Source organism: Carassius gibelio, chromosome A14 (assembly GCF_023724105.1).
Source record: "Carassius gibelio isolate Cgi1373 ecotype wild population from Czech Republic chromosome A14, carGib1.2-hapl.c, whole genome shotgun sequence".
Taxonomy (NCBI): Eukaryota; Metazoa; Chordata; class Actinopteri; order Cypriniformes; family Cyprinidae; genus Carassius; species Carassius gibelio.
The window spans coordinates 496599-521086 of NC_068384.1; the positions used below are offsets into that span (position 1 = coordinate 496599).

General features: G+C 36.4%; 3 protein-coding genes across 4 annotated transcripts in view; 2 read left to right on the plus strand and 1 right to left on the minus strand.

The window, feature by feature from the left end:
- LOC128027157 (E3 ubiquitin-protein ligase RNF130) overlaps nucleotides 1-12757 on the plus strand; it is a 51474-nt gene extending 38717 nt beyond the window's left edge. The window contains exons 7-10 of one of the 2 annotated variants that reach the window (XM_052614472.1): nucleotides 4153-4249; nucleotides 5343-5547; nucleotides 7537-7630; nucleotides 9672-10053. In XM_052614472.1, the coding sequence (XP_052470432.1) occupies nucleotides 4153-4249; nucleotides 5343-5547; nucleotides 7537-7630; nucleotides 9672-9687 (412 nt within the window). In that variant the 3' untranslated portion in view covers nucleotides 9688-10053. Of the gene's footprint in view, nucleotides 1-4152; nucleotides 4250-5342; nucleotides 5548-7536; nucleotides 7631-9671; nucleotides 10054-11587 lie in introns of those variants that run through there. The other variant, XM_052614473.1, reaches the window with a different exon arrangement.
- Nucleotides 12758-13754: 997 nt separating this feature from the next.
- LOC128027160 (cathepsin O-like) lies at nucleotides 13755-17734 on the plus strand. The gene is made up of 8 exons (XM_052614476.1): nucleotides 13755-14037; nucleotides 14570-14678; nucleotides 14771-14910; nucleotides 15000-15167; nucleotides 15629-15750; nucleotides 16063-16226; nucleotides 16644-16736; nucleotides 17053-17734. Exons 1-8 carry the CDS (start codon nucleotides 13876-13878, stop codon nucleotides 17085-17087), a joined length of 993 nt encoding a protein of 330 aa, XP_052470436.1. The 5' UTR covers nucleotides 13755-13875; the 3' UTR covers nucleotides 17088-17734.
- An 11-nt stretch (nucleotides 17735-17745) lies between these two features.
- Nucleotides 17746-22829, minus strand: LOC128027158 (tryptophan 2,3-dioxygenase A). Its single transcript, XM_052614474.1, has 12 exons — nucleotides 22677-22829; nucleotides 22407-22509; nucleotides 22011-22101; nucleotides 21552-21622; nucleotides 20328-20455; nucleotides 19853-20039; nucleotides 19542-19649; nucleotides 19350-19461; nucleotides 19200-19257; nucleotides 18614-18693; nucleotides 18335-18425; nucleotides 17746-18213 (listed from the first exon to the last, which is right to left on the minus strand). The coding sequence occupies exons 1-12, from the start codon at nucleotides 22709-22711 to the stop codon at nucleotides 18057-18059; spliced, it is 1221 nt and encodes a 406-aa protein (XP_052470434.1). The 5' UTR covers nucleotides 22712-22829; the 3' UTR covers nucleotides 17746-18056.
- Between the last annotated feature and the right edge of the window lie 1659 nt (nucleotides 22830-24488).

Here is a 24488-nt window from a genome sequence, read left to right on the forward strand (position 1 = left end):
GCAAGGAATATGCTACCAAAAAAAAAAAAACAAATGCTGTTTTTGAACTTTGTATTCATCACAGAATCCTTAAAAAATGTATTACAGTTTCCACAATAATAATCAAGCAGCATTAAGTAACTGTTTTCTGCCTTGATAATAAATAGATATATATCTTGAGTACAAAATCTGTATATTAGAATGATTTTTGACTGATCATGTGACACTGAAGAAAAGAGTAAAGACCGTAAACTTCTAAATGTCAGTGTGTGTTTGTCTATATATACATATATACACACAACACAGTATATGTTGAAATGGTTGTCATCTGTTCTTATCTTATGGTTATCTCTTCTTAAGGTGAGTATCTCTGCTCTCTTAAGCATAAGCATCTCCAGCCACAATCAATAACTCCGAGCACAAGTAATGGCAGCACACTTGACCTAGCCATGGCCATTCAATTTACGTCCCTGTGCATTAGCTTCTCTGTTTCTCCTTTAACTTTCTTAGGGGTGTGCCCCTCACTTCATGGATGTGACTGACTGTTCTGTGTCATGGTGACCTTAAATGTGTTTTTTTTTTTTTAAATGTGCTTGATTTATATAATAGCATGTGCTATTGTAACTGTAAAATAATACAGTGCAGAAAGATTGGGCCCACACACAGAGCTTGTCATGCATCTCTTTATGTATCCCATGTGTTGTAAGCACCCTCATCATTAATTCATTTGACCCTTGTTTGCATGTTCTCCATCCAAGCAAATAAAGCTTTGTTGGAGTTTGTCTGTCAGAAGCATACGTCCTTAGCATTATTTGATATCCTTGAATAACCCCTCGGAAATGTATTGCTCCAGCTTTATTCCACACACTCAGTAGTTCTGTTTGGGTTGTGTTGAAATCTCTCTCATAACATTTCTTAGCTGATGAACCTGCCTTTATTCCTTTGGGAACTTGTGTAATACTCCTATAACTAGCATACTCACTTGAGGGTTTTTTTAATGTGGTTTTGGTCACCCTTTTGCTGTGTTTGAGGCTGCTTGGATGATTGCAGTGGAATGAGCGATATATTGAGTATATTTACATTGATTTTGGGCTCTGTAGTAAGTCTCTTTTGCTCACCAAGGCTGCATTAATTAGATTTCTACATTATCTGAAAACTGAATAAATATAAATAAGCTTTACATTGATGTATGGTTTATTAGGATAGGGCAATATTTGTCAAAGATTCGAAAATCTGGAATCCGAGGGAGCATGCATATATATATATATATATATATATATATATATATATATATATATATATATATATATATATATATATATATATATATATATATACAGTATTGTTCAAAATAATAGCAGTACAATGTGACTAACCAGAATAATCAAGGTTTTTCGTATATTTTTTTATTGCTACGTGGCAAACAAGTTACCAGTAGGTTCAGTAGATTCTCAGAAAACAAATGAGACCCAGCATTCATGATATGCACGCTCTTAAGGCTGTGCAATTGGGCAATTAGTTGAATTAGTTGAAAGGGGTGTGTTCAAAAAAATAGCAGTGTGGCATTCAATCACTGAGGTCATCAATTTTGTGAAGAAACAGGTGTGAATCAGGTGGCCCCTATTTAAGGATGAAGCCAACACTTGTTGAACATGCATTTGAAAGCTGAGGAAAATGGGTCGTTCAAGACATTGTTCAGAAGAACAGCGTACTTTGATTAAAAAGTTGATTAGAGAGGGGAAAACCTATAAAGAGGTGCAAAAAATGATAGGCTGTTCAGCTAAAATGATCTCCAATGCCTTAAAATGGAGAGCAAAACCAGAGAGACGTGGAAGAAAACGGAAGACAACCATCAAAATAGATAGAAGAATAACCAGAATGGCAAAGGCTCAGCCAATGATCACCTCCAGGATGATCAAAGACAGTCTGGAGTTACCTGTAAGTACTGTGACAGTTAGAAGACGTCTGTGTGAAGCTAATCTATTTTCAAGAATCCCCCGCAAAGTCCCTATGTTAAAAAAAAGGCATGTGCAGAAGAGGTTACAATTTGCCAAAGAACACATCAACTGGCCTAAAGAGAAATGGAGGAACATTTTGTGGACTGATGAGAGTAAAATTGTTCTTTTTGGGTCCAAGGGCCACAGGCAGTTTGTGAGACGACCCCCAAACTCTGAATTCAAGCCACAGTACACAGTGAAGACAGTGAAGCATGGAGGTGCAAGCATCATGATATGGGCATGTTTCTCCTACTATGGTGTTGGGCCAATTTATCGCATACCAGGGATCATGGATCAGTTTGCATATGTTAAAATACTTGAAGAGGTCATGTTGCCCTATGCTGAAGAGGACATGCCCTTGAAATGGTTGTTTCAACAAGACAATGACCCAAAACACACTAGTAAACAGACAAAGTCTTGGTTCCAAACCAACAAAATTAATGTTATGGAGTGGCCAGCCCAATCTCCAGACCTTAATCCAATTGAGAACTTGTGGGGTGATATCAAAAATGCTGTTTCTGAAGCAAAACCAAGAAATGTGAATGAATTGTGGAATGTTGTTAAAGAATCATGGAGTGGAATAACAGCTGAGAGGTGCCACAAGTTGGTTGACTCCATGCCACACAGATGTCAAGCAGTTTAAAAAAAACTGTGGTCATACAACTAAATATTAGTTTATTGATTCACAGGATTGCTAAATCCCAGAAAAAAAAAATGTTTGTACAAAATAGTTTTGAGTTTGTACAGTCAAAGGTAGACACTGCTATTTTTTTGAACACACCCCTTTCAACTAATTGCCCAATTGCACAGCCTTAAGAGCGTGCATATCATGAATGCTGGGTCTTGTTTGTTTTCTGACAATCTACTGAACCTACTGGTAACTTGTTTGCCACGTAGCAATAAAAAATATACTAAAAACCTTGATTATTCTGGTTAGTCACATTGTACTGCTATTATTTTGAACAATACTGTATATATATATACAGTAGGAAATGTACTAAATATCTTCATGGAACATGATCTTTACTTATTATTTTTTTTATGGTTTTTGACATAAAAGAAAATCTTATAATTTTAACCCATACAATGTATTTTTGGCTATTGCTATAAATTTACCCATGCAACTTATGACAGGATTTGTGAGTCACAAGGTCACATATAGTAAAAACAGTAATATTGTGAAGTATTATTAAATTTTAAAATAAACTTGTTGTATGTAAATCTTTTTTTTAATTTGTAAATGATTCCAGTAATGACAAAGCTGAATTTTCAACAGCCATTACTCCACTCTTCAGTGTCACATGGTCCTTTAGAAATCATTCTAATATGCTTCTTATCAATGTTGAATCCATGATGCAAATTTTAAGATTATTTGATTATTGGAAAGTTAAAAGGGCAGTGTATTTGATGTATTTTTATTTGGCCCTTACTTTTCCTAAAAACTGAAAACAGACTCATAAACCAAAATGGTGTTAGTGTTAATAAGTTCAGTTGACTTCTGTTACATTTAAACAGTCTATTTTAATGAATTGTAATATAAAAATTGTCCAGCCTTATGATGCAGTGATTAAGGTTCTTCACAATCTTCAGAGCCACAATGGCTTCCTTGTCTCTAGCATGAGCCTCAGTGGCTGGCTTATGCTGAGAATCTTCCTCATGAAGAGGGTTTCCGCAATCGAGAGCCCAGGGTCTTTCCTGGACTAAACACAGCTCGAATTGTGCGGCAGCCAGATATGAAGAGGAGGAGAAGAGACTCAAAAGCTCTCTGTGAAAGCTCATGTTGCTCCTTTGAAGTCCACCAGCTTCTTGCTTTTAATCTGCCTATCTCCCTCTCTCCTCTCTCTAGCTGTAATATAAATGTGTAATGTGCTTTTACATGTAATGTCCTTCTTGCGCTTGTGTTCTTAGAGCAGTTTCAAATATTCATCGTTTCTGTGAAGAGTTATGGTGATATCAAAGGCTTGATGCTGCATCTCATGGTCTTACATCGTTATAATAGAAATATAATTATTAGAAACATTTCATTCATATTTATTTAAACTAAATAACATTTCATATAGTACATTTTTAAACTAAACGTACTGTATAACACTTTAAATATACACAATGTAAACATGATTACAGCATGCAAAAGTCCTTTTATTTATGCTATCAAAATGTTTTCCCTTCTTTTCAGGCACGTCTTCCATAAAATGTGTGTGGATCCTTGGCTAAATGAGCACTGCACCTGTCCTATGTGTAAACTCAACATTCTCAAAGCTCTGGGAATTATGGTGAGCTCACACACACACAGGACACTTTGTGCATTTTTACTTTCTCAAAAAAAAAAAAAACTCATACTGTATGATTTATAAGCGTTTTGAAAAATGGGGACATTGGTTATGTCCTCATAAGTCACCCTCTCCTTGTAATACCTGTGTCATACCCATGTCATTATACAGAGTTGTGTCCTGATATGTCACAAAAACAAGAGCACACACACACACGTTTGCTGGGTTTCCACTTTTTATTGGAACATTACATAGAAGTAATGGTTTTTATACTCTACAAACTGTATTTTCTATTCACTTCCCCTAAACCTACCCCTCAAAACTTTCTACGGTGTTAGGTTTTCAAAAAATATGGATCTGTATGATCTGTATGATGTACCTCATGAAAACTAAAAAAGCCCCCATAAGGTCAAAACTGGTCTTTACTATACTTGTGTTGGCATTTGTTCTCTATAATGTTGGGAAAACCAGGACCACACATACACTAGGTATAAATTATTTATTAAATATTATTTATTCAAATAATGAATAACTATATATATATTATTGTATATGTAATATATATATAATACCCTTGAGGACGTCCCCAAAGATATATTTTGTCACATTTACTGTATGGCTATCTTCTGGGAACAGTTTCCCCCGATGTACAGCTGTGTGAACTCACACTAACTTAAATTTAATAGAAAAACAACAGACACATTGATCTCAGAGGGTGACATTCATAAGGCTCTTATTTGATTTGTTATGATTTTATTATGATTTATCATCTTAAAAATAACTGCAGTTTGATTGGGATGGATTACCTGAAATATTACAGATCCGAGCATGTAGACATTACTGTAAAAAATGGCAAAATGTATTTGTTGCTGGTTGCAACATGATAAACATTGTTGCATGATGTAAAGTAATTTGGCCTGTAATCTTGTTTTTGCAGTCAGGGGTAGAAGATTTATGATCTAGTAGCTCCCTCTGGTGGACATTCCATATAATTTTTCATGTCGTAATTTTACCAAGATATTATTTTATTTTTTTTTGGTGGAGTTTGTATAGAAACTGTTCTAAAATGGGGACTAAGACATTCCTGTACTTACAGCCCAACCTGCCCTGTGTGGACAACATGGGTTTTGACATGGATCGGATGTCCCGCAATCAGACTTCCAGCCAGAGGACAGCGCTGGTGGACTTGTCCTCTGAGACCAGCATTAGTCTAGAGCCCCTACGTCACTCCAGTTCTTCCCAGCTTCCCTCCGACGAAGAGCTCATTCCTCGCTCCGGAGAGATCAACATTGCTGTCACTAGTAAGAGCAGGGCTAAATCTCTTTTATGTCTCTCTTGTTCTATCTGGATGTTTTTAAAGGTGAAGTGTGTCATTTCTGCATCACCAAACTGAATTGCAAATATTATTTTCAAACAGGCTTGAGGTTTTCTCTGCATGCTAAACTGGGATATTAGAAAGTATTTCGATGTTGAAAAAAAAAAAGCAACACACTTTGTCTTTAAATTTTTCCATCACCTTTATTTACTCACCTCTGTCCCACTTTCTCCCTCATTTCCTCCCCAGCGGGGGGGAAAGCTTTCCTTTCTGTAGTGCACTGACTGCATCAGTCCACCTGTTGTTCAGGGACATCTGTGTGCTGTGACTCATGTGCTGCTGAGGCTGAGCTCAGTGATGCGAGCAGGTGTCCTGCCCTTTACAGCAATACATATTCTCTACTAGACTTCTTAAGTCACTGCATGTATGTCATGGCACTCTTTGGTCTCTCTTTTCTCAGATGAAAAAAAACAAAAACAAACAAACAAACCAAACCAAAAAAAATAAAATAAATAAAAATAAATAAATAAATAAATATATATATATATATATATATATATATATATATATATATATATATATATATATATATATATATATATATATATATATAGTTCCCTTTTTATCTAAGGCGTATTTAGTTTTATAAAATATATTTTTCAGAATATCATCTTCATAGTATTAAGTTTATTTTATATAAAGAATATATTATCTTAATATCTTGTATTCATCGTTTTACAATAAATATACTGCTGTTTTTCTCCTTGTATCTCTTTTATCTGTCATTGTGGTGGCTGTATGTAAAGTGATTGTAAATTTCTAAGTTTAATTGTTTGTCTCTACTACACCTCTAGTAACAACCTTAGACCTTCACCATAACCAAAATATGTATTTAATTACATCATGTTCAGTCTTCATATTCCATATTATATATTTTCCTCTTATCTTTTCTTCCATGTTAACACATTAAAGGTAAATTTAGAAAGATATTAGACACTATCCAGTCCAGCATCTCATCTCATTTTCACTTTATTATTATTATTATTATTATTTGTTTTGTTTTTTTTCGGAGTGGTTAATTCTCCTCTTACCTGGAATTTAATCATATCTAGTTTTTGACGTCAGCGTATATGTGTTCAGACTCTCCTGAAAACCTGTGACTCAACTTTTGTTCAAGCTGGCTTTAAATAACAGACAACCTCTCGTTCGCCTTCTATCTGAAGTTATTTTAGTTATGTAGGTTATACAGAGCAGTAGCACACATCATGCTGAGTGCATTGGAACTAGACTAAAGAACAGAAAACTGCAAACAAGTCAAATACGTAAATGCTCAAGGAACTCCTCAGCTTTGTTGCAGAAACAGATGTAAGGTAATTAGGTGTTTGTGCAATCATTTGTTATTTACCAACCATTTGTCCGGGTGCTATGTCTTTAAAATATTCTGTTCAGCAGTTTTAACCCCACCTGTTGGCCTGTGTTCGTGTTCTACTGATTAATTATGTTAAAGAACACCAAGCAGGTGTATCTGCTTGAACAGCGCTGCAATTTATTCATGTTTTTACAGAAGGTTTTTGGTTGAAATCGTAGTTCTTTCTTAATTTTGTAAATAATATGTAGAATTGTACAGATTTAATACAAATAAAGAAACATCAATATGGAATATTCAGCTGCTGATACATCTTCTAATGAAATGGTCTTCTTAGCAGATCCTCTCTTGCTTTGTAAATGTCCGGCTAAACCAGTACTAAGTGTCATGTGCGCTGAATGTGCTATGTTCAGTTTCTCTCTCGTGTTTTAATCCGTCTTGTTTGCGATCATCGCTTGCCTGTTGTTTCTTCTCCTGTTCCACGGATTAGAGAAGTGCTCCTCTTTTCTGTCACCAGTTTCCTCTTCTCTTCGGCTCTCTGTTCGAGATGATACCCTGGCCCAGCCCTCAACAGAAAATGACCCCTCCCCCTTTTTACTCTGTCAACAGAAGAGTGGTTTATTGTTGCCAGCTTCGGCATCCTCTCTGCTCTCACACTTTGCTACATGATCATCAGAGCCATTGCCAGCACCCCCACCTATGAGTGAGTATTTTCAGACTGTCACTAAATACATTAACAGTGAGTTAGTACCTACTTCACAGGATGAGTTGTCACGTTAGTGTACTACTACAGTGGGTACGGAAAGTATTCAGACCCCTTTATATTTTTTACTCTTTGTTATATTGCAGCCATTTGCTAAAATCATTTAAGTTATTTTTTTACCCCTAATTAATGTACACACAGCACCCCATATTGACAGAAAAACACAAAATTGTTGACATTTTTAAAGTTTTATTAAAAAAGAAAAACTGAAATATCACATGGTCCTAAGTATTTAGACCCTTTGCTGTGACACTCATATATTTAACTCAGGTGCAGTCCATTTCTTCTGATCATCCTTGAGATGGTTCTACACCTTCATTTGAGTCCAGCTGGGTTTGATTATACTGATTGGACTTGATTAGGAAAGCCACACACCTGTCTATATAAGACCTTACAGATCACAGTGCATGTCAGAGCAAATGAAAATCATGAGGTCAAAGGAACTGCCTGAAGAGCTCAGAGACAGAACTGTGGCAAGACACAGATCTGGCTAAGGATACAAAAAAAATTCTGCTGCACTTAAGGTTCCTAAGAGCACAGTGGCCTCCATAATCCTTAAATGGAAGACGTTTGGGACGACCAGAACCCTTCCTAGAGCTGGTTGTCTGGCCAAACTGAGCTATCGGGGGAGAAGAACATTTGGTGAGAGAGGTAAAGAAGAACCCAAAGATCACTGTGGCTGAGCTCCAGAGATGCAGTCGGGAGGTGGGAGAAAGTTGTAGAAAGTCAACCATCACTGCAGCCCTCCACCAGTCGGGCTTTATGGCAGAGTGCCCCGACGGAAGCCTCTCCTCAGTGCAAGATATATGAAAGCCTGCATGGAGTTTGCTAAAAAAACACCTGAAGGAATCTCTGGTCTGATTAGACAAAGATAGAATTAAGGCCAAAAAGTTCTAGGTGGTACAGGTATGTGTGGAGAAAACCAGGCACTGCTCATCTGTCCAGTACAGTCCCAACAGTGAAGCATGGTGGTGGCAGCATCATGCTGTGGGGGTGTTTTTCAGCTGCAGGGACAGATCGACTGGTTGCAATCGAGGGAAAGCTGAATGCAGCCAAGTACAGGGATATCCTGGACCAAAACCTTCTCCAGAGTGCTCAGGACCGCAGACTGGGCTGAAGCTTCTCCTTCCAACAAGACAATTAAGCGCACAGCTAAAATAATGAAGGAGTGGCTTCACAACAACTCTGTTCTTGAATGGCCCAACCAGAGCCCTGACTTAAACCCAATTGAGCTGGAGAGACCTGAAAATGGCTGTCCACCAACGTTTACCATCCAACCTGACAGAACTGGAGAGGATCTGCAGGGAGGAATGGCAGAGGATCCCCAAATCCAGGTGTGAAAAACTTGTTGCATCTTTCCCAAAAAGACTCATGGCTGTATTGGATCAAAAGGGTGCTTCTACTAAATACAGAGCAAAGGGTCTGAATGCTTAGGACCATGTGATTTTTCAGTTTTCTTTTTTAATAAATCTGCAAAAATGTCAACAATTCTGTATTTTTCTGTCAATATGGGGTGCTGTGTGTACATTAATGAAGAAAAAAAAAAAAACTTAAATGATTTTGGCAAATGGCTGCAATATAACAGAGTAAAACATTTAAGGGGGTCTGAATACTTTCCGTACCCACTGTATATTAATGTACTATTTTTTTTTTTACAAGTAATTATAAAGTGTCATAGTATTATGTAGCTGTAAGGGCTGTAAAATTAATCTTTAAATGAGTTTGATCAAATAATTATTATCAGTTTATTTAGATACATTTTATATTTAAACAAACTAGTGTTACTTCAGTGTCATTAAGATATTTTTACAGTTTGAATTTGTATTTTCCATTTTAATTGTAGTTAAAAAAACAATACTACAAAAAAAGGAATGTGTGTTAACACCTAAATAACTTCTGTATGAGTTTTCTATTATTACCATGTACTTCAAAATCAGTGCTTGTTAAATGTTTTTCTTTCTTTTTTTAATGTCTTTTACAGGCTGAAGTTGGAATGAAGATTATTATTGTTTTTTTCCTGTGGCATCCTGATTTCTAAAACTGAAATGCATCCTGAAAAATGAAGTTGTGGATCGCACTTCAAGTCCGTTTCTTGCACATGTATTGGTAGTGTTAATAGAGCTAGCTTTCAACTAGAGATGAGCATATTCAGAGCTTTTCACTAAGTGATATTGCTAATGAACTTCTTGTTTTACTCAATTGCTGTAATTAATACGTCCTTTTTTGTTTTCATTTTAGAGGAATAGTGTTCGCATATGTTACATGTTTTTTAAATTAGTATTTTTTTTATCATTGATTGTCATGTGAATTTTTAAAGACATCTGTGTGTGTGTATTAAAATCGCTTTGTGCAAAATCTTTGTTGTGCTTTTTAGTAAGTTAGTAGTTACTAGTACTTCTTGTATTTATGTCTCAGTTTACCATGCTGAGACTCCTGAATCAAATTTTTACATTCTGACCAGACGGAATTGTGGGTGGGGGTAGTGCATGAACAGCTCTCTCTCCACCTTCAATACCACGACTTAGGTGCCCTTGAGCAAGGCATCGAACCCCCAACTGCTCCCCGGGCGCCGCAGCATAAATGGCTGCCCACTGCTCCGGGTGTGTGCTCACAGTGTGTGTGTGTGTGTGTGTGTGTGTGTGTGTTCACTGCTCTGTGTGTGTGCATTTCGGATGGGTTAAATGCAGAGCACAAATTCTGAGTATGGGTCACCATACTTGGCTGAATGTCACTTCACTTTTTTTTTTTTTTTTTCACTTTTCATATAATAGCTGTACAGTTCAATTCAGTAGTGCCTTACAATAAGTCAGGCCAAAAGCACTAAAAATATTGTAACACATCTATGAGGACAGATTGTGCTTTGGATCAGCCTAACATTTAATGCATGGGCATAAGGGATTTTATGCCATTTGGCACCAGGAGAGTTTAATTGGAAACATAAAAACAAAACAAAACATGAACAAGCTAATGAAGGATTACTTAATGGAGTCGAGCATATTTCGCTGTACTGTAGTATAATATACATTATTAAGCAGCTGTCTTTGAATTTATAGTCACATAATTTCAAGTTAGCACAGCATTTTAATGATAAAATATCCAGCACATTTTTAGAAAATCAATAAAGTTTTTATTCATTTCATTATTTTATATATTTATTTACCCACCTGTGGGTTACAGTGTTTTACATGCATACTGTGTGTATAATTATTTTAATAAAAGACAATCCACATATTTGTTGTAACAGTCTGCAGCTCATGCAGTTCAGTATTTGCTACCTAATCTAGTCTTTCTATACTAGACATAATATAAATAAAATTTAATATGTAGCCCTATAAATGATACATAAAATCTACTCAAACATTGTGTTGTTGAGAATTATTTACCTTTTAAAAATTGTTGGTAAATGTCATTATGCTATATTATCACCAAACCTCAGATTCACTCTTCACAACTTGTTTTCTTTCAAATAGCACCGTTTATATATATATATATATATATATATATATATATATATATATATATATATATATATATATATATATATATATATATATATATATTATCCAATTTCCGCTGAGAAGCTTGATGGTAATTGGTCTGGTGTCAAGGACATAATAAGTGTTGATTACACGCAAACAACTGACATCGATTTTATGCTGAGATGAAATGTCAGATTTGAGCACAACCTTTATGGAGGAGGTAAATAAGTCTTTTGAGTCAGCAGGAGCTGCATCTTGAATAGTTTATTAACATTCAGAAGAATCATTCTATCTTTCCTCTTTCTCATTTTCTTTCTATCCCCCTGTTGCACACAAAAACTGATCATTATCACAAATGTACAGTTGGCTTTTATGTCGTGCTCTAACCCTATTCTTTTTGTTGTTTGTCTGTTTTCAGGCAGTCATTTCTTCAACCGTAATTCTGTGTCTCCGCGCAGCGTAGTCTGTGAGATGGAGCTTCCAGACATCCAGACGTCGCTGGACATGTACGACGACAACAAATCGTGAGGACACGCACCTCCTCCACCTCCAGCCCATTCCTCCATCATCCTCTCCCTGAGTCCAGACTGTGGGGAACAATCTTTATGAGTGTGAACTGGAACATTGACCGTGAGCACACTGACTCTGGCGATAAACTCTACCGCTGTAGAATGATCGGTCGCCTCAAGTGGATGTGATTGGACTGTTGCACCATCATCAGCCTCCTTACACTTTTAGACGTATTTGTTTTCTCTTGCTTTTTGAAAGACTGTCTTTTCACAGATGGCTGTGGGAAGTACCTCTTTAGTTCATTTCTCTGGTCTCCTCGTTTAGCCACAAGTGTTGTCACCTGTTTTCTCGTCTATGTCATTTGCTGACCGTTTTTAAGTTCCCATGATTAATATTGTTCCAGATGGGGAAAACTCTTGTGGACAGTCATAAAAGCAGGATTGAAAACTGAGCCTTTATGGAAGAGCTGTCTGCTTTGTATCTCTGCTTTTGTAGCTAAATAAGATGCATACGAACTCGTCCTTCATATGCTGAAATGCTGCAGCTTCACGTTTAGTGCTGGCCCATTAGCACTCGAAAACCCTTGACAAATCACCGTTACTTCCTTGTAGAGATATACAGTATTCTGTACATAGAAAGAAAATGTTTTAAACATGTATTTAAAGAAAATCCTTTTGAGTCCTTACAGCGAATACTAATCAATTCCAAGCAAGGGGACCTAACATATATATATATATATATATCATTCATATATATATCTTTCTCTCAAGTGGCCTCTTAGCACAGTTTGTCTTTCCTGGATCTTGTCCGTGCAAAAGAGTGTCTGTCTCTTTTGTGTTCTCGTTTTCGTAGCCAGTTTTTGGGGGGGTGGCATTGTGACCATACAGGCCTGCACTCACAGAGATCTTTGTGCTGATTCTGCATCAGTGATGTTTTATGTCATATGGAGTCGCGGTCAGGACAGGGCAGAGCTCTACTCTGAGACACTCAGTGAATAAAGATTCTGCTTTATGTGGGTCATGATATGGGCTACCTATGTTACATACTGCCTCAGCATTAAACTTGTCATAATTGCCTATACTGCTTTCTTTCTTTGAGTGAGGTTTAAAACGAACACAAATCAGTGTTATGTTATTCTTATTGATATACTATTATAACAATTTATAGTTTGAAGTAGCTTTTATTTTGATATTTTCAGTTTTAATTTTAGTTTCAGCTTAAGTTAATTGGTTTTTGTCAGATTTTCAAATAATAATAATAATATATATTTTTATATATATATATATATATATATATATATATATATATATATATATATATAATATCTTTATAGCTTTATTTTTTTATTTATTTTTAGTGCATCAACTTGAAATGTATTTTATTTCAGTTACTTTACAAGGAAACATTTTCATTAAAATTGGTAATTTATGTTTAAAATGGAAGCTAATATTTATATATAATTGTATTTCAGCTTGATTTTAATAAATGTCTGGAATGTGCCTGTCATGCCAAGTGGCATCCACCACGATTACAGAGGAGTAAACAAAAAATATATAAATAAATAAATAAATGAGCAAACTGGATTCTTATTTAATAAAACTTATGATTAAATATGATTAAGGAATTATTTAAATATTTTTGTTACTTTTACTTTTATTATATTTTTATTATTATTACTAATATTATTAATATATAGGGCTGGTGAAATTATGACAGCAAAAATAAAACATAAGGCCTTATTTTAAATATTACTAAATTACTACAGTAATTGCAATTAAATATAATTATAAGCATCTTAAAAAAATAATTAAACAGGAAGTAGATGTAGGATTTTTTTTTTTTTTTTTTTTTTTTTTTTTTAAGCATTCCTATACTTTTGTAATAATACGGGAACCAATAAGTGTGATCTTTAGTTTCTTGGAAACCCTTTTTTTTTTTTTTTTTGGCTTTTTTGATGTAATTCTAAGCTATTGTATTAATTTCATTTCGTTCAGTTTAGCGTGTATAACCTTTTCTTCTGCGATTCCGCTATGCTATATTCTCACATTTGAAGTGAATCGGCCAATGCTTTCTTCCGCCGCGAGAGGGCGATAGAGCGCGCCGATTAACTGCAGGAAATAACCGAGAACAGACATGAAAAGTGCTCAGTACACTAGAAGAAGATTAACTGAACGTCGTTTACTAATGCATTTTTAAATGGCGTTTACTTTAATGTTAGTTGTTTTGATAATTTACCATGAACTGCTCTCGGGATACAACAGCGTCGAACTACTAAGCAGGAAATATCTGACGGACGGAGAACGATTGAAGACTTTTCAGCAAGGAAATGAAAACAGTAAGAGACGGATTAATTTTCAGGTAACGTTACATTTAGTAGACTACATCATTAAAGTAAAGCTCTATAAGAACTAAATCACTGCGGCTGATAAGTGACAATGGATGCGTCTCAAAATCTAGCGAGCTGTCTAACTGTACGTTAGATGCTGAAGCAGTTTAAGTCCTCAAAGAGGAGCTTATACAGTTGTATGGCTTATACAGTTTTTAAGTTACTCACACAAATAGTTAATAAATGCGTCTTGGATACCTAGAAATGCTGTCTAGGTTGGCAGCTTACTTGATTTTGAGAGGCAGCCAATAACTAGGCGATTCTATTATTTCTAAATAGTAAAATTATTACAATATTAAAATATATTATATAAATTATACAATTATAAAGTAAATCCATAGTTACTAACCCTATCTCAATTTATAACATGAGTTTTACGGAACACACACACAAAAAAGGTAACGGCAGTAGCTTTTCTCATGTGATATGACGTTTCCTCATGTGATTAACACCTGTTGCACAAGGTGACTCTGTCTGGTCATGTCTTGTTTTGTCTGATTGTAGAGTTCACTCAAGAGACAAGCCTTTCTGAATTCAGCACTGAAGAAATCAAACCACTCTGCCCGTTATGGCTTCAACCAGTTCTCAGACTTATCTCCACAACAATTCAGAGGTGACTATATGCAGGTTATGGATGCTTACAGATAAATGCATTTTGTATGATGGTACCTAACATGTTTATTTATTTATTTATTTATTTCTCAGAGCGATATCTCACAGTCTGGAATGAGACGGCTCCAAAGTTCGACCCCTCCAGGTCTGGAATTCAAGTTAAGATGAATTATCCTCCCAAGTTTGATTGGAGGGACCATGGGATTGTCGGGCCAGTCCGAAACCAGGAGTCGGTAGGGTGTAGATCTTAAGATTAGACTTTAGATCTGAACTTTTTCCCACTGACTTTTTTTTTTGCATGTCTTCTTGCACTTTTGTGTAGTGTGGAGGATGCTGGGCCTTCAGTGTGGTGGAGGCCATTGAAACGGTTTCTGCTAAAGATAGTGGAGAACTGCAGCAGCTCAGTGTGCAGCAGGTTATAGACTGCTCTTATAAAAACAAGGGCTGCGATGGCGGATCTCCTGTCGGAGCTCTGGATTGGCTCGCACAGGTGCTGTCATCTGCTTTCTCCTTTACTTGTGATGATATAACTAATAATTGTTATAATATTTTATTATTTAAATACTGCAATTTTGATGAATAAATCTTACTGACACCGAACTTTTGAGTGGTTGTGCAACAGGGTTTGTACATGTTATTATGTTCATATTCCCTCAATTTAGCGAACAAAAACATATTAAAAAGCAGTAATTAAGCTGGTCAGATCAGCGATATGTATTGTGAAGTGCACATTCGGAGCTTTTAAATGACACCTGTTTTTTTTTCTTTTTAATTAGTATTGTAATAAGGGTTTTAATTAATTAGCTAGCTGCATCAGTTCTGAGAGACTTAAAGAGAAGTTGTCTGTACAAGCCACAACAAGCTGCTGATTACAGGTGGATGTCATCCTGGTAATCCCATAATTGGCACATTCTAATATCCTCTTATATATATGTTTTTTTTTTTTTTCAGACCAGACTAAAGTTAGTAAAAGAGGCAGATTATCCGTTTGAAGACAAGGCTGGGATCTGCCAGTACTTTCCTCAGTCTCACGCCGGAGTGGCTGTGAGGAATTACTCGGCGTATGACTTCAGGTAATCAGATGGCTTGAGCTTTACAGCAACAGTGTGCTGTGCTGTTGCGTTAAGTGCAGTGTAGACCTCATGTACTATTCAAATTCAAGGCTGAAGTCTGTCAGGTTGTGGGCGAGCATTTTATGTTTACTCATCTGCTCTTGTCAACTCTGTTTGCAACTCAGGGTCAGGTGCTGAACGGCCACTGACCACGTACCACTGGTCCAAGACCAAATGCACTTCTCACGTCTTTCGTTGTCTTACATTTGTGCCAAATGTCACTGTGTCTCCTTATTGAGATGAGACCAGATTTCTGTCCTTATGTTGTTGTAGTGGACATGAAGAGGTGATGATGAGTGTGCTGGTGGAGTCGGGACCTCTTGTTGTCATTGTGGATGCCATCAGCTGGCAGGATTATCTGGGCGGCATCATACAGCACCACTGCTCCAGCCACAACGCCAACCATGCTGTGCTGATCACCGGTTATGATACCACAGGTACACAGACACGGGCGGTTACACACTCTTTACTTGTGCCTCAGAGCATTTCAAGGTTCAAATCGCTGGCCTTCACGGATTACGTCCTGTCAAGGGCACAGAATTGAGCAGACACTGGCAAACGCTGGCTGTGCGCCAACATCCCAGCTAACAGCCTGATGCATCTGCACTATAATCAGCCAGCTGTCCACAGCGTTTATCCTCTCCGATGAGTTGTTTTCTCTTGTTTGTTTACTAGTTTGAATTAAGTACTTTCGGTGTAAAGTAGAGAAATTGATGCTCTGTGTCATGCCCAAACTGTTATTGCTAGCATTATTAATCATTTCATACCATTATAAGTGTACAGTATGTAGTACCACTTGTTGATAATTTCCCATCTGGGGGTATATTTTCATTATGTCTTCATATTTATCACAGGGGAAGTGCCATATTGGATAGTACGCAATTCATGGGGGACCTCATGGGGTGACGATGGATATGCTTACATAAAAATAGGGAACGACATGTGTGGTAAGTTTAGTGACCCACTACTAATGCTTGTTTACCTTGTTAACAGTTTGACAGGTAATGCATTCTGCTGTTATGTGGCATGGTGTGCATTCATAAATATTCACGAAATGTTTAGATGTTGGCATACACTCAATACTGTTTGCTGTGTGAAAATCAAATCATAAATGCCTAGTCAATCATGTTTTAATTCATATCAGATCATTTGGAAGTGATGTAGTGAGGTGATTGTGAGGTCGTGATCTTGTTTGTCTATTTCTTAAGATGACTTTACGCAATGTCAGATGACAGTCAATAGCCTCTGTTTTTCTTTTCCCAGGCATTGCGGACAATGTTGCTGCTGTTTTGGTGTAATTGTCGATAATCTTCCTACTTCCGTGAAAAGGCTGCGGCAGATCCACATTTAAAAATATCACCCTAAGGATGGAAATCCTCCAGTATAGATAGCTGGCGAGAATTGTAAAAATTCTCACGGGGATGCGGATAACAAATCCTGTTGCCTCTCGGTTGCAAAGCACGTACGCTAATACACCACATTCCTAATCCCGGCCACGGTAGCCCAAAATAATCAGAGTCGGAGCCGGATTTCATTTTAGTAATGCAACGCACACCAGCTCGATTCATCAATAAGATGGTTTTAATCTTCAGAAAACACTGTTCGTATATATCAGTGCACAACTGAAGACTTATTGTATTGTGACATTGCACTGATATAGGACACACAAGGGATCTCGTCTGCAAAAAGGTGAACATATTATTATATATCAATACTTATAATTACAGCCTTAAAGAGTTTTGAAAGAAAAAGTGCGTATTACTAAAGTATGTGCAAGATATTTCGTATGATCTGATTTTAGAAACACTTGTAACTACAAAGCTTACTTTTTATTATTTTTTACATTTTAGGAATAATCAGAAATGTTTACTTACTGTATAGTATATAAACTCTATTCTATCCAAGTTTACATTTTGACCAAAAAAGTAGTTTTTTTCCCCCCAAATAAACAAGAAGTTTCTCTATATCTGTATTTGTGTGAATTGTATTTACAAAATAGAAATAGGTTAATTATACATTTTAGAATATTACATTATATTGACAGTATATACACAAGTGAATCAACAGTTTCACTGATGTAGAGATTTTGTTGAGGCAGTTTTTATATTGACATATATTCTGGAACATCTGTAAAATCAGCACAGCTTTGTAGCCTCTCATTCTGCCATTTAAAAGGTTTTTGGTGACAAATCTTGGGGAAGGTAGACTCTTTTTCTTTTGTACTCTGCATCAACCACGGTCCATCCTTTTGTCATCCCTCCGTCTTTTTAGTCTGAGTCATCGCTGCTGCTGCAGTAGGAGCTGTCGCAGCATTCAGCCATGTACAGGAAGGTGTGCTCACTCGGGTCCAGCTTGGGAACCCACTCCCTCGGAACCAGGAAGGTGGCCAGGTTAAACAGATCCACAAACACCTTGTAGCGATCACTGGCAAAACATCCATAAGGCTTATCAATACATCCGAGTGCTTCGCGTTTAGAAGATGGTTTGCATTGTGTTTCACATGGATAATTCCAGCAGATGCAGAGTGTTTCATCTGGAGACCTACCTGACGGTGGAGCGCAGGTACTGATAGCCTGATGAGCCACCTGTGCCGTCTTTACTGCCAATCATTCTGTGCACCATACACACGTGGTTGTCTAAGGGAAAATGTCAGTATAAATTATGCAGGAAGTACAATAAATGTATTATTGATATGCAAAAGAAAATCTGTTGTTCTCTTTTATTCAGGGTTTATAGGGCGTTATGGGTCATTATTTAGTTTATAGGGCTTATATAGGTCATTTATTTGCTGTTCTGATGCTTTGTTTTCAGTGTTCTCACATACATCTCCATTTTGTCATCAGGGTGTCGATGTCCATCAGAGATGTCAGGAGCTGGAAAGGAACCTGAAAGCGAGGCTCCTCCCTGAGAGCAGATGGCCATAAATAACAAATAATTAAAAATTGAGTTTAGCCATTAAAATTCTATATATATATATATATATATATATATATATATATATATATATATATATATATATATATATATATATATATATATATATTATTTATTTTTTTTTTTTTTTTTTTTTTTTTTTTTTCTATAATTTTCATTTTTTTGCAAATGTACAGTGGTGTTCTTTGAAGTATCTTTGAGTATCATGTTAATATTGTATATGAATATGTCCAGTGTTATTCAGTACCATAACATATATCAAGAAGGCCTATGGTATTACCACATCTAATTTTCTTAATTATTATATATAGAATGATTTCTGAAGGATCATGTTACACTGAAGTTGGAGTAATGACTGGAAATGTTTTGTTTTTATAATATTTCACCATATTACAGTTTTTATTTACTGTATTTTTGGTGAGAGGTGGTAGAACCTCATCTCTTGATTTTCTGATTAAATTAGCAGATAGATGTACCTGTAGAAGTAGATCATCAGGGCTCCTTGCAGGGCTTTATAGGACAGCCTCCTCTGACCTGCATCGACAGAAGCAGATATTCAGATCTTCTAGCTAGTGGATGTGTCACTTGACATTGTATCTCTGAAGCGTCTCAAGAGGTTCTCTGACCTGTGCTTACTAAGTGATTGTGTCTTTTCTCATCAAAGAGCGATAAGAAAATGTCTCTCTGCTTAATGAGCTCGGCCATCATCTCCTCTTTCATTTCCGAGGCTGGTTTTTGCTGTTAAGAGGAAACGAGAGTCATCACTTACAACCGAGATGGGAGAATTGCACACAATTATCCAGGGATTCTCAGCATACCTCTATTTTTTCCTTTTCCCTCCTGAGCCCCTCGAAAATATTGGTTTCCAGTTTCCCCCAAAAATTGAATCCGTCTCCCTCCAAGCCAGGCGTTCTCTCCAGCCATTGCTGAAAAGTATTGATTGCTTATGAGAAATGCTGTCCGTTAGATTAATCCTGACTTGATATATAAATTAGCCATGTGGCCTATTCCTCTCTGAATACCAATAACCTGCAGTGAAGTCCAGTAAGTTATGGTTCTTTGATTAATACACTATTCATGACCTCACAGCTAATATTTCATCTTCTAATATAATTTCCCTCAGGTTTACCTCCACTAGCTGCAGCAGTGTGGGCTCCTGCTCTGAGTGGAGGAGCAGCTCACTTTCCTGGTCACGGAAATTGTCCCGGTAATGCCTCCTGTTGTAGGGGACCCTCTGGCTGTGAGGGACCCCAATCTTATTTTCCAACAGTCGGAACTGCAGACTCTGGAAGCCTGAAGCAGATGAGAGGTATTCCCTGTGCACAAAAAAACGCAGATCAACTGGGCTAAACACAATTATGCTAAACACTGCCATTGATTTTGATTTAAGAAATGAGTGCCATCCAGTGCTTATTTACTGAGTTAGCTCTCTCCCGTCTCTTGAGTGTTAGCACATTTCCAACAGCAAGTTTGCCCAAACATTGCTGTTATCTAGGAAGTGTTATGGCCTACTTTTTTTTTAGTAATTGTTTGGCAGTGAATTTTTTTTTCTATTATTATTACAGTATTATGAATATAAATAATACGAATTCTATACACCTTACCTGAAGTCGTAGAAGTCTAAGGCAGTCATGGTTTCCAGAACAGCAAACTGGTCAAGCAACAGTCTGAATATTATCACAATCCTGTGGATGCGAGTGTTGACTTTGAGCATGTTTCGCTCGTCACGTACCTGGGAAAATATGCAGTGCATTTAGATTCATTTTCAGCAGTCTTTATAATGTCCCTGACACATGCCGTTTAACTGGAGAAGTATCGTAAACTAGACTGAAGGTGGCAGCCTCATGCTGCAGTGCACATCCTTTCTTTGAACTGAATCAAAGCCTGCATCATAATAATGATGGATCAGGCTGTTCATCATTGTCCTAATGGCTCCCAAATAATAAATGAACTGAATTATTATTATTAGGTTTAGAAGCATACATATGTGGCACTTTGACAAGAATCCCAAATATCATTATAAAATGTGAATTAATTAAAAAAAAAAATAATAATAATAATAATTATTATAATATATATATATATTTTTTTTTTTTTTTTTTTTTTTTTCCTATGCAACAAATTAATGACATGTATAATGTTAATACAAATAGTTTAATTCAAGCAATTGCCGGTGTTTTTTTATTTATTTATTTTATTTATTTTATTTTTTACTTTCCATTCATCAAAGAATCCTGTTTCCACAGTAATATTAAGCAGCCAGAACATTTTCAATGTTGAGCATCATATTGGCATATTACAATGATTAACATTGAAGACTGGAATAATGACTGCTGAAAATTCAGCTTTGCCATCACCGGAATAAATTGCAATTTAAAATATATTCAAATACAAAAAAAAAAAAAAAAAATTAATAAATTATATTTTACAATATTACAGCTTTAGTGAACGTACAGTAAGAGACTTCTTATAAAAATAAAAAGCAGAAAAAATTTACCAACCCCGAACTTTTAAATAGTATGCAGAATAGCAACAAAATATCAGATAATAACATTAACATAATTGCTGTTGTTCTGTCTTTTATTTACAGATATTTATGGAAATCATTCATCATATCTTTCTAATTTCTAATTTCTTCTTTATGCCCTGTCATCTTAAAATGTCATTAGATGTGAAATGGCCCTTAACAAATTTTAATAGGTGACTTATTAAATTTTAATGTTATTTCATTGATTAAAAGCAGGTTCATTCAAGTTAGGAGAAAAAATTGTGCTAAATCAGCTGTTCTTAACCATGTAACACACATCTTCATGTTCGAGGCTACTCACATGTCCACTGGTGAAGATTTCTCTCACTGAGTCCAGCTCCCACAGAACTTGTTTAAACCACAGTTCATATGCTGCAATACAAGGAACGAGTTAATCATTTCTTCAGGTTACATGTGAAAAAGTCAAGGTGCAGTGCCATTGAACTCAAGGTTATGAAAGTCATTAGATTTCAGTATGTATTTATTTGTGTAATATGTGCAAATGGATTGTGGGTTTGAGTAAGGCTGGATTTACTTGTGGGTAGATGCTTGATTGTTGATGTCATATTGTTAAATCAGATACAGAACATGGGTTACATTCAGCATTGTGTTATTCAGTTTTTGAGTTAGCTGTCTTGGAACTTGTTAACATTCAGTGTTATAAATGGAGGGCTTTTTTTCTGTCGTGTTTTGGGAGCGTTCAATGGAGTGAGGCTAAGACTGATTTGCCTGAAGGATGTTTAGCGTTTGTTTGGCTCACCTTGATGTGTGACAATGAACAGATGTTCGTCATGGATCTTGTTTCCCTTCAGCTCACTTTGAAGCACCTGAGATGTCACTATTTTATCCAGCTGCGGGGATGAGAGAACGTTTTTGTTTCATGGAAAGCAAGCCAAAAAATCTGACATAACCAAACTTAGTGTGTCTGCTTAAAATAGAACAAAGTTCTGTTTTCATAGTTCACAGTTTGCCATTAAACTCTGAAATGAATGCATTTTCCAATTTGGCAACTCTGGACATACAGAGCACAATAAACTTTAGATTCAAGGTCTGCTCACCAATTAATCATGAACTATTTTAGGAGAAGCTATGCTTTATGCCTGTTAAAATATATAAAAATATACAATTAATATGAATGAGCTAATGTGTAGTTTACCTGCAGGTAGTCACCATAAATAAGACCTCCTTTACTGGCCTTGTTAATTCCAGTCTGAGAATCATCATTCTCATCTTCTTTCTGATGCTGCTTACTGTTTGACCTGTATTTTCATCAAACGTATCAACAGCAAAAATACAAGAAACATTTGTCTATTCAGTGTAGGTTAGTCTTCCAACTGGTTTCAGATATGATTGGTTCCATTTTAGGGGGAAATGTGCTGTGAAATTAGCAGTAAATCGAAAAATATTGAAAGCTGAAAATACATACACAAATTTCCTCTGAAAATATGGGCATCCACTCATGGCTGAAATGTTAATATGAGACAAGCCGGCTTGTTTTCTTTCCCACCTCTTCAAAAAGGCAGTTCTCAAGGATGTTCAGATGTTTTATAACGTGTCCCCCCATGCTGACGGACCAATCGCCTATAGATCCATCCCACCTCCCTTCTGTCCAAGTTCACCGCCGTCCACATGTTGTACTTTGTCCTTTTCTTATCTTAGGTGAAATCGAATTGATACATGTGAATTGAAACAGAACTTGGACTTAATAATGTTATGAGCAGCAGACGGTTTGCACATAAATTGAATGCTGTGTCGGCCGCAGGTGTAGGTATGGCTCTACCATGAGACGGTTTTATGATGTGCCTGTAGATTACACAAACTAAGTTACCGTGGAGCTGGATCGCCCTCCGTCTATGAATCATCTGAAACGGTTTATCACTCAAACAAACAAGAACACAGAGTGCTGGATGAAGTGGATAATCAAATACAAACAATTGTATCTAATGATTATTTGTATAGCCTACCTACTACTCGATTATTAAAAAAATATTTGAAATGACAAAAACAATTTCTAATAGTTTGTTAACTGATGTGAGATGTATTTGCAGCTAATTCAGTTTTATTTTATATTTTCCTTAATTTTTATGTTACAGTGTTTTTTTGTTTTTTTTTCTTTGCTGCTCAATGTTTGACATTTGATTATGTCAGTGACTTGTTAAACAAACCTCTTACACAGTTTTTAACAGTCTACCCATGTGCACGAATACATTTACCATGCTTAAACTGTCCATTGTGCTTTTGTGATGGTTTTAGGTTTTTGAAGATCAGTATCCATGTGCGTAGTTGCAGAAACTAAGTTTTTAACAAATGATAAGTCATGCATCATTTGAATCATTTACATCTACTTACCGTAAAAAATTTCATAGTGGACTCGTGTATGCCTGTATACGTGTAAAAACACACACGAGAGAATCTGGTGTGATTACACGGTTTATAGTGGATATTTGATGGCCTGTCTGTGTTATGTGTAAATATACACACTTTTCAGCTGAATTGTGGCTAACAGGTGAACTCTGGCTAGACAGAACAGATTGTGAAAGGTTAGAGGTTTTGGAATGAGACTCTGGAGATCCGATGTGTGTGTCAGAGACAGACAGCAGGCTTGTCTTTGTGTGGTGGTGTCTTGTGTCCTTGTAAACACACTGCTCGCTCGGGCACCGGAGTTTGCTGATATTGAGCGGTCTGTGACAGGGATTGTCTTCATACCTTTTGAGGAGAGTTGGCTAATCAATCAAATCTGCCACTTGGAGCAGAAGTGGCACAAAAACGGCTGTTGTAGACAATAACACCGAAATGAGTGACCTTCATAAACCAGTTGCGGAATCTGTAAAACTGGGTGGGAATAAGCAAAAATGCTCCAGATGCAGGAAAATGAGTCAACCCATTAGGAAGTGTGTTTGCAAGGACTTGATTGTGCGTAAATGTTGTGTTTGAGGGCAGTGTTAATCAGGAGCCGGGGCGGAACAGTAAAGTGCAATCGTGGATTAAACCAGAAAACAGAGACCATGGCTAATACGTGCGATCCAGGGAAGGTTTTTCCTCAGTGCATTTGCATATCATTAGCATGCACCGCACGGAAACAACACAGTGGTGTTTTGGTGGCATCATCAGACCTTGCCTCACTCACTCATGCTTAGTAAATCTCAAAACAGTTTCCTAAAGGAAGTCCATTGGGTTTAAAGTTATAAATATCCACAACTGTTATTAAAATCATTTATGGCACTGTGCATTCCATCAT